General features: G+C 43.3%; 1 protein-coding gene across 5 annotated transcripts in view; it reads left to right on the forward strand.

Moving 5' to 3' along the window:
• The window catches only part of LOC102382687 (macrophage mannose receptor 1-like), a 136,772-nt gene that overhangs the window by 104,158 nt on the left and 21,649 nt on the right, over window positions 1-10,965 (forward strand). For all 5 annotated transcript variants that reach the window (XM_014526091.2, XM_025192669.1, XM_025192670.1 and 2 more), the window contains 3 exons: window positions 1,725-1,827; window positions 3,529-3,758; window positions 5,026-5,191. In XM_014526091.2, the coding sequence (XP_014381577.1) occupies window positions 1,725-1,827; window positions 3,529-3,758; window positions 5,026-5,191 (499 nt within the window). The remainder of the gene's footprint in view (window positions 1-1,724; window positions 1,828-3,528; window positions 3,759-5,025; window positions 5,192-10,965) is intronic.

Consider the following 10,965-nt stretch of genomic DNA (forward strand, 5'->3'; position numbering starts at 1 on the left):
TTAGAAACACTGACAGGACTCTCAGGAGTGCTAGGTTGCAGCCAGATGAGATAGTAAGATGCTTGTGTTTTGTTCTGTCTTCACACTTATGGTCTGTTTTGCTTGCATTATTCTTTTCTCCTATATAATAAATCTTTCTGATATCTTGTATCCTTCCTGATTGCCTGTGGTAAAGAGTGATCTCTGGGTGAGTGGTACTCCAGGCTAAGTCATTCTGTGGGAAGGGGGACATAAAATTGTTTCAGAATCCAAAGGGAAGCCACCTGGATCTGGCAGAGATTCCCCTGCTACATCTATGAAATCCAGTATAAGGCTGGTAGAGCTGAGGCTTATGGGGATAAGGAATCATCTTGAGGAAAACTTTGGTCTGTTCCTTGGGATAAGCAGTGGGATAGGAGGAGAAAACTTGGGGCTCCAGGGATACTCTGTGGTCAGGGTTGTGACTGTGATAAAATGATTATATTTGTGATGTATTCTCAAATAAGTTCTGTGGCTTTGGAAATGGCCCAGGGAAATCACAGAATCATTGAAAATTAGGGTTGGAAGGGACCTCAGGAGTCATCTAGTCCAACCCCCTGCTCAAAGCAGGACCATCCCCCAACTAGATCTACCCACCCAAGGATTTGTCTTGCTGGGTCTTAAACCTCAAAGGATGGAAATTCCACAGCTTCTCTGAGTAATCTGTTCCAGTGCTTTACTACCCTCCTAGTGAGAGTTTTTCCTAATATCTAACCTAAATTTCTCTTGTTGCAACTTGAGACTGTTGTTCCTTGTTCTGTCATCTGCCGTCACAGAACAGTCAAGCTCCATCCTCTTTGGAACCACCCTTCAGGTAGCTGAAGGCTGCTATTAAATCCCCACTCAGTCTTTTCTTTTCCATACTAAATAAGCCCACTTCCCTCAGCCTCTCCTCAGGAGTCATGTGCCACAGCTCCCTAACCATTTATGTTGCTCTCTTCTGGACTCTCCAATTTGTTCACATCCTTTCTATAGTGGAGGGCCCAAAACTGGACACAGTACTCCAGATGTGACCTCACCAGTGCTGAATAGAGGGGACTAATCACTTCCCTGGATCTGCTGGCAACACTTCTACTAATGCAGCCCCGTGTGCTGTTAGCTTTCTTCGCAACAAGGGCATATTGTTGGATCATATTCAGGTCATTGTCCACTGTAACCCTGTTTGTACTGTAACTATGAAGTGTAAGTCAGGCTTATCAAATTTGTGACCCATTTCATGCCTAAGGTTTTTTCAAGTTTTATTGTGAATATTTTACACAGTTGCAGCTATGAATTTGGAAAATGGAGAAAAGTGTCAGCAGTGCTCACTGCCAGTTGCGTGTCCAAGAGTTGGTGCAGCAGAGGGGTGATGCACTGAAGTAGCCAGTCACTTCTGTCATGATCAAACTCATGAAAGAGCTCCCTCGGAACTTCCTTCGGGCTTTGTTTTTTCCACTTTGAGCTAACTGGGGAAGGGCGGATATTAAAATGTCTGTGGTACACACACACAGCCCAGTCCTGTGCAAGTCAGAGCAAGGTTAAAAAATAAAAGCGGTACATGAGGGGTATGAATATATAGAAGTCAGTATCCTAAGCTGAAAGACTGAATCTTAAAATGATAAGGAATGAATCTCTGGGACCACATGTTTCAACAGATGTAAAAGGAGGAGGCGGCTGTCTTTACTTCTGGTACTTTTTTACTGCTTTGTCTATTCTTTTCCCCCTAGGCTGACTGCGTTGTCATGAGAAATAAACCTATAAAGGAGGCTGGGAAATGGGTGGATGAAAGCTGTGACAACAACAGAGGCTATATATGCCAAATTAATACAGGTGTGTTATTTTTTCATCAGCCTTTTCACGTGAGATTTTATGTGATATCTTTAGACATTACTTGGAGCTTAAATGGTAAATTTCCATTATATCACCTCTACCCTTCACTTCCACTAAGTGACTTTTCCAAGATATGCGTACGAAAGGCTTGATATAAACAATTTTTAAAGACTTGCTTACACATGAAAAGTACATTGTTAGAAAAATATACTGATGCAGACCCTTATATGATGATAATTAAATTGGGTTAAAACTGATTATCTACTTGACTTGAGCCTGTTGTTTGGTTAACACAAACAAAAACAAAATAAGCCAGTTTTAGAGTGATTTAAGAACATCCACATTCAAAGGTTCCACCAGTTTGGGTAACTGGTTCAAAATCACACCATTTGCAAAACCAGAAACTAGTGCAACAGTATGCATAGAGTAGACCTGATCTAATTTAATTTAAACTAATGTAAATTCTGTGTGTTGAAACGCCCTTCCCCTTGGAGGTACTCAGAATAATAGCTTCTCTTACTCTTTTTGATGTCCTCTTCATTTTCTAACCAATCTTTTTCAACTTTACTGTTGTTAGCGTTGTAGAATCAGTCTACCAAATAGTATGTGAGCTGGTTCTATATTAGGTCTTGAGATATCAGAATTAATAGTTACTGTTGATGACAAGGTCAACTTTTCCCTCATTTTATAGGAGGGCAAATTCTCTGCCTTCGTGAGCTCGCATAGCATTAGAAAAAGTAAAATTTGACATGCATGTTTCTTATTGGTTATGATGAATGAGCCAGAAAGATCAAGTCAACTTTCAGATCTTTGGTGGAAAAAGTTTAATCTCTAAACACACAAAATATAATCTCAAGTGACTGTAACACAAACATGGAGCTGTTGTAATTATTTTTCTTCATATCATGTGGCTACTTTATTTCTGGAATGATTTATAGGATGAACAAGAAGGCCTAGATCATGACTATCTGACTGGGTACATGACTGGGGTGAGGAGGAAGAGAAACAAAAAGGAAGGGATGATGAAGTTGTGTTACTTGCAGGTTAAGCTTAGAAGATCCTTTGACTGAAGCTGGCCAAAAGTCACTATTCCATTCTTTTTTTAGATAGTTTAAGATCTCAAAACAACCCTCCCAACAACTCCCTTCCCCAAATAGTCAATAGCTCAGTGACTACAGCATGCATAGTGGATGCAGGGGACTGCTGTCCATCCCATGCCAGTACCCTTCTCATAGGGTTGAAGTGTAATTTATACAAAATGAAGCAGAACCAGTAGAGGTTGGATAGGTTTTTTGCATCACCAGTGGTCAGGAAATTCACCTGGGGCTCCCCTGTGACAGCCATTTTGCAAATATATTTCGCAAAACTTTTCTGTTTTGACAGAAAAATATTCCACCGAAATTTTTTGACTGGCTCTAATGCTGACTGATATGGCCAAATTTCTTCCGCAGATTTCAGGCAGGCTTGACATTTCCAACTCTGGGAACCTGGTAATTGCAACTGATGCTGGCCTAGTACAATGCATTTCTAGTGGGCAGTTTATAGCTTGTCCTATGCCAAGAGTAAAGGTGGCTCTTTGCAGCTGCGTAAGTTTTCAAAGCTGAGAAGAAATCTGCCCCTGACCATTTTTGCATGCGTGTGTGTGTGAGAAATAATATATAAACATACTGCTGTGTTTCTTTTTTTTTTTATTTCCTGTAGACCCTAAGTTGTTCCCTTCACCAACATCACTGCCACCAAAATTTGTCCTTTTTGGTAACAGCAGTTATTCCTTGATCCATTCGCCAATGAAATGGGAGGATGCCCGAAAATTCTGTAGAAGTGATCTCTCAGACCTTGCCAGCATCTTGGATCCATACAGTCATTCATATCTGTGGCTACAGATATTAAAGTATGGGCAGCGTATATGGATTGGTCTTAATAGCAATATGGTAAGAACATTAAACAAATTAATATGCTGGTAATTATGCTGCAATATGGTAAGAACATTAAACAAATTAATATGCAGGTAATTATCTTTTTGATAATACATTTCTTGGATTCCATGTTTATCAGTTCACTTGTGAGTTCTTTAGATTACTTAATGGCTCTAATTGTTTGCATATATGATTAATGTTTAAAGGTGGCAAATTTAGTTATATTTTTTGCATTAGTTGGGTTAGATGCCACATTTAAATGTTCACCTTTTTTGTGAAATTCAGTCTTATGTAGTTTTTTGTGTTGGGTTAGCTGTGTTGTGGTTTTGTTCATATAAACTTGGGTGTATAATTCCTTGAAATAAATTTCTGATTGTTTTAAGATGTTAAATACCATAATAAAGTGGAGGTGGTAATAGCTACATTCCCACTTTGCTGATGGTAAGTCAAATAGTAAGTGGTTCATCCAGTTTATTAGTTTATTTCAATAATGCCTATTGTTTTTTGGATAAACAATATCCACAAAAAATTTTAATGCTTGAAATGAACAATTACTGCAAACAATTGGTATAATCACTGCTTTTGCCATTCTTGCCTATTGACAAGACAAATTAAGTACATCTAACTGGAAAAAATCTCAGAGTCTGTTTCTAAAAAATGCTGGAAGAATGAGCGATGGTAGCGAACTTATTAGAAGTGTCAGAACAATGAATTGTTAAGTTTAATGTCACTTCTTAAAAATGTTTCAGATCTTATGAAAATTTTTTTTTTTTAAATTGTTGGCAAATCAGAAAGTAAAAAAGAATAATTTTAGACTCAAAGAGATATTTAGTTATACCTGAAACACATTTTAGGTTTCCTTTTGAATTTGAAAACCAAAAATGTTGGTCTTTCCAAATGAAACTATTTTCCTGTAAACAATTAATTTGATGTAATCCATATGAATGCCTTAAAAAGTGGGCCTTTTTGAGCAAAATTTTTTTTGCACTAAATGTAGTGATGCCAACACATTTATCACTGAAAAATGACATATGCAACAACATGAATCCAAAATTTGAGCCACTTTCCTTTTCTTTAGATTCTTGACTAAACACTTTTGGTAAAGGCAGATGAATAGACAGTTTACATCTGTCAGATAGAATACCATGCTTAGAGTTATGTCATTTCATGTTATGCCAATAACATAGCATAAGACAATACAAGAATTCCTCTCACCAAACTGATACTGAAGAAGCTACCAGTACCTCTAATTTATCATTTATATTAATTATTTTGCTTTTAGACGGAGGGCCATTATGAATGGATTGATAACTGGAAAATGAAGTATACTAAGTGGGCAGAAGGGGAGCCAAAGCAAAAAATAGCTTGTGTCTATTTGGATCTTGATGGAGCCTGGAAGACAGGATTTTGTAATGAAAGCTACTTCTTTGTATGTAAAAGGTCTAATGGTAAGCGATTAAATATAAAAATTGTAATTATTACAACTATTTATTGACATTGCGGTGTGTTGGGCAGTATACAACAGGCAGTGGATGACCATTTCTGCCCCAATGAGTTTTAAAGCCTGGAAGAATGTAACATTTTAATTAGAATATAGAATCCCTATACAACTTCCTGTGCCTTTCACCTGCGCGTCGAGTCTGTGTGGTTCTTTCTGGCTTTGCCGTCACTTTAAGGGAGGAACAAGTTTGTTAATGTACTGGATGTCAATCGGTGCCCCACGGGGGTCTCGACTGCCACGTCTTTGCTGGAAAATCAATTTTGATGGTGAGGAAGATGATTTGTCCCATTCCGCTGGTACCTTCCTTTGGTCGTTCCGGTTGTCCTTCCTGCTCAGGGCTCCACCTCCTCGTCACCCCGCCTAATGCCAACCAAAGATGTTGTTGCTTCGGCCACCAAGGTTATTATGATGCACCCTTTTGGGTCTTAGACCTTTAGCTTTACTACGGCAGAATTGAGACATTATTTCACTCATTTGATTATGGCTGCACCTTGCTTTGCTTATGCATCTGGTTGGTTATCGACTGTCATATTTCCCGGCATCCCACTCTGGACTCATGTCTTATACTTGCCGTGGGTTGGTGGTTTGCTGGTACCTGCTCTCTCTGGTTCTGCTGAGATCCAGTCTGTGCTGTGGACCTCTGTTGCTCATGGAGTCTCCTCCAGTGAATTATAGAGCCATCTCTGGCTCTGCCTTTTCAATAAAACCCCTTCCTGGGGTAGCTACCACATCCCTGGGTTGGGATCACATTCAATATCTGTCACTTCTGGGCCAGTTGAAGACCTCACTTCTGGTATTCCCTGCTCCTTCCCTGCCGGGCCTTTTAGCCTGGCTTCGGTGTTCTGGGCTGCGAATCAGCCCTGGCATGCTGTTATAAAGTGTGTCCACGCTGACATAGGAGCCGATTCTGGCTTCTGTCTTGGCCATTTTTTTTTCTTCTCTTTCTTCACCACGGTGGCCGGGAATGCCGTGGTTTCACTGTCACTGTGCTCTGCTTCCGGCATGGTGTCCCACCAGCTCCTCTCCTCATCTGATGGAGGTAAGTCTTTTCCACATATCCCCCTACCTAAGTTGCCTTGTGGTGCCACAGCTTTTAGCTTCTGATCGTCGATCATCTTGACACAGGCCCTATGCCAATTTGTCATTGCCACTTTGCTCTTGTTGCACCTTGATAAAAAATCCACAATCATATTAGTCACTCTCGGTCTGTAACTGACGCTAAATTTAAGAGGCTGTAGCGATAATGCCCAGCACGTAATTCATGCATTATTATGCCTGAACTAATTTAGCCATTGTAAAGGTGCATGATCCGTTATTAGTTTAAATTCTTGCCCCGTTAAATAGTATCTGAAGTAATTTATGGCTCACTTTATTGCCAGGCATTCCCTCTCAATAGTATAATACCTGGTCTCAGCATCGTTTAATTTTTTACTAGCAAAAGCAATTGGTCGCTCCACACCTTCTTGATCCTGACACACGACTGCACCTACCGCAGTCTCAGAAACATTCGTCCGCAGGATAAAATGTTTAGAGAAATCAGGCATTACCATTACCATGTCATTACACAGGGCCCTTTTGATACCTTTAAAAGCCTCCTCCATTTGAGGAGTCCACCCTATCGAACCCTGTACTTTTCCTCTTATGGCGTCTGTTAATGTGGCTGCTTTTTCTGTGAAATGAAGAATAAACCTCCTATAATAGTTAGCCAGCCCCAGGAAGGATCTCATCTGCTGCTTGGTTTGAGGTGGTAAATACTTTTCTATCATCTCTTACTGGCCAGTGGGCATATGACTCCCTGTCCAACCCTAAAACTGAGGTAATTAGTTTCTTGCATTCCTAGCAAACATTTCTTAGGGTTGACTGTCCCTACCTGGTGGAGTTCTTTCGGCACCTCCTTCTCATGTCGCAGATGTTGCCCCCAGGATTGAGAGTATATGACGATGTCATCGATATAAGCTGTGGTGTACATCATATGCGGGGCAAGGATGTGATTCATGAGTCACCTGAAATGTTGCTGCAGCTCCATGAAGGCTGTACAGCATTCTCGTAAATTCAAATAGGCCCCAGGGCATACTGAAAGCAGTTTTCTGTTGGTCCTTCCTCGCCATAGGTATTTGCCAATACCCTTTTGATAGATCAATTGTTGAAATATAACAGGCTTGGCCTGTTCTTTCCAGTAGTTCTTCCATGTGCAGCATAGGGAATGCATCTAATCGAACTATTTCATTGATTTTCCTAAAGTTGATACATATTCGAAGGGACCCATCAGTTTTGGGTACTATTACCATGGGGCTTCACCATGGACTGCATGAAGGTATGATTATCCCTTGTGCCAGCATCTTTAGTATTTCCTGACATACGCTCTCCTGTAAATGATGTGGAATGGGCCTCCATCTCTCTCTGACTATGGTTCCCCTTGGAGTGATGATCTCATGTCTCAACCCTTGGGCCTACCCAGGCTTTTTTTTTTTTTTTTATAAACACATCACTAAATCCTTCTATAAGCATTTTTAAATGTTTGTGTTGCTCCTTATTAAGTTCTTGGCCTTGCGTTATTTCACTGCTTTGGGCCATTCTCTTTTGCTGGTCTCCTATCTCGGGTCCTAATTCTTCTGCCAGATCCTTGGGGCTCAGCATCCACCCTTTGGGTTCCTGTTTCAACAAATTTAGGTGGTCAATTTGTTGCTCCTTCTGGTGCCCTGGACAGTACACCTCATAGTCAACAGGACCAGCTGTCAGACTATCTTAAATGGTCCCTGCCAATGTGTCAATAACTTGTCTGTCATGGTAGGGAGTAACACGAGAACTTTGTCCCCTACCTGGAAGTCGCATATGCAAGCATTTTTGTCATACTCCCATTTCTGCCTCTGTTGGGCCTCTGCTAGATTTTCCTGGGCCAAATGCCTAGCTTTTTCAAGTCGGCCTGTTATAAAGCATGCCCACACTAAGCAGGTTTTTTTTCTTTTCTTTCTTCACTGTGGCAGCCAGGAGTGCTGCGGTTTCACTTTCACTGTGCTCCGCTTCTAGTGTGGTGTCCCACCAGTTCTTCTTCTCATCTGATGGAGGTAAGTCTTTTCCACACCCTGTCTAATATATTAGCAAAGAGATGGTGTCTCTCTGAAAAGCAGAGATGTAACATTGATGCAACAGGCCTACACTATCAGCTCAGTGGCTGAAGTCCCCTAGTGATTGGAATGGCCTGCCCAAAGCTTCCCCAGTCTCTACTCTGCCTCCAAACTTTTTCCTGCCACAGCTTGATCTTATTTGAGAATTCTTAAGTTTGGAGTCTGCCAGCAGAAAAAAAGGGGTAGCCTCTTCCAGGTGCCCCAGTGCAGTGCATGGTCCTCCAAACTTCTGCACTGATCTCTTAGAGGAGGAGTTGCCCCTCTCAGGGAAGTCTCCCAGTTCAAGCCTTAAAGGTAATAATTATGAGCTCCTGTTGCTCCCATGTTGAAGCCTGTGTCTTGCAGGTACTATTGAATATTGTTCTGAGGAGGCTCCTGGCCTCACTCTGCCTTCTGGCCTGCCTTAGCCTCCACACATTTGTCAGGTTTTAGCCATTTCCCAGCTTCTGCCTCCTTTTTCTAGCTGGGCTCTTTCTGCCAAGACCCACTGTGCCCAAACCCAGCTTATGAGCTCCAGCCCTCGGTCTCCGGCATTTCTCTGGCCTATGTCCTGCCCTGTTAGGACTCTGCAACTTGTGGCACCTTGTTTGCACCTCACTGGCTTCCACAAACTCCCCTTCCAGCTACACACCCTGTCCACTGAATTAATTCCAACATAAATGCAGGCTGCTGCCTTATATAAACTTCTCCTTTTCCTGGGGTTCAATACAGCAGAGAAAATATCACAAAAAGAAAGGAGGGGGGAAAAAAGGAATGCTACCACTTTAGCAGCAGGGTGACTCATCAAAAGTTTGCAGTGTCTGAGTCACTGAGGTTCTTGGTGCTTGCAATGCAAGAACTCTCATGTACCCGCATGGTCCAAGAGCATCTACTCACTCCACCAGCCAGATCTCACACTTTCTTTCCTTCCCTGACCACCTTCTGGCTGTCTTTAAATGTCTGAGGTTTCAGCCAGCCAGTTGCCTGCCTTGTGCCTGTGAAGGGTGAGACATCTCATCTTTGAATAACTGACAGCCTCTGTGCCATGTGCTTCATTTTCTTAAAGGAGCAATGCCCTGGCTCACTGCATGGGTCTTCCCTCTCTGCAGCCATGGGTTTCAGCTCCTGTTTTTCTGTTTCTGTTCCCCTCTCAATTGAGTAACAGGGTTAGGGCTCTGTGACAGGGGGCCTCCTCATGGCCGGTCTCCATGGCCCGCCCCCTGTCTTGTGGGCAACCGCCCGCCTATCTCGCCCGCCATGCCTTTGATGATAATTGATTCAATCAGATGTCAATTAAGCAGGAGGCTGCCCATCTAGTGCCCCGATGCCAGGGGGCTCTCTCTGCGGCTCCTATCCTCCCCAATACTGCAGCCCAAGCCTCACAGATGGCATCTTGGTGTTCACACAATCACCGGCCCCATACTGAGCCCCAGAATCATCCACACAGGACCCCTCTATGATCCTCTCCTATCAGGTGGCCACTCCGTCGTCATCCAGGCTACCTAGCCCCCTCCGAAGCCATGTTCCCCTCTCGGGTGTGGTCCCCCCAGAACCTTCGGCCACTTGCCCTGTCCCACCTCCAGGCCAGTCGGGATCCCAGGCCCCCAGCTCTTGGGCATCCCTCATGGTGGGCCCCTGGCCCTTTTGACTCCCATAGTCCTGGCCCCAACTTGGGCCAGTCGAGGGTACTCAACCCTTCGGGCTGGGTCTCTAGCCGCTTACTCGCATCTTCGGGCCTCACCGTGCCACTACTCCCTTTCTCCTAGGGGCAACCGCAGCACCACGCCCTGTACTCAATCACGTTCTCAGGGTCCACCCTCTCTGGGCCCCTCACAACACTGGCCCTCTGGGCCCCCCAACAAACACAAGGGTAACCCACCTGGTGGTGGTGGGAGCTAGGGGTAAAGGCGCCCTGACCTGCCTTTCACCGGGGTGGTAACTGGCCTGGCATTTCCTGGGGGCTCCCGCGCCACTGAGAGCCCCACCAGGCCACCCACTCCTGGCAGGGTGCAGTTTCAGGTCATGCCCAGGACCAGGAGCCTCCTGCCAACCCCTTGCAGCTCCCCCTTACCTCTGGGTTATTCTCAGCAGCCCTTCAGCCAGTCCAGGCCCTTAAAGTGGCAGGCACACCCAGTGCACTGCCACAGGCCCCCTGTTACAATTGGGTTAGAGCGATATCCCATATTTTTGTCACTAAGTGCCATATAGTTTCATTTCAATACTGAGTAAATATCAAAGACCAATAAAAGGACAAGTGCATAAGAGGGACAACTGAGCAGAAGGGCCCAAGTCGGGGGAAGCAATCAAAGCCAGTGGTTATTCCTACCTACTGAGCTAAAAATGCTTCCTATCATTGCTCATGCAAATCTTGGAATAAACAGAATAATTTTCTGAACCTGAACCTTCTTTGAAACTCCTACTTCTTCTATTTTTTGTATTACCTGTCTGTACTGGAAATGCCTGTAATACCAGGATAGCCTAATTACTTTCAGATAGTAAGTGTTGCATGCAAATGTTACTACCCATTTTATACTGTATAAGCCAGAGACTACATTTTGTCCCTGTTTCATAGAACCCTACATGAGCTGAATGTTTAATGAACATTATTAAGGGAAAG

This window comes from Alligator sinensis, unplaced genomic scaffold (genome assembly GCF_000455745.1).
Source record: "Alligator sinensis unplaced genomic scaffold, ASM45574v1 scaffold995_1, whole genome shotgun sequence".
Classification (NCBI taxonomy): domain Eukaryota; kingdom Metazoa; phylum Chordata; order Crocodylia; family Alligatoridae; genus Alligator; species Alligator sinensis.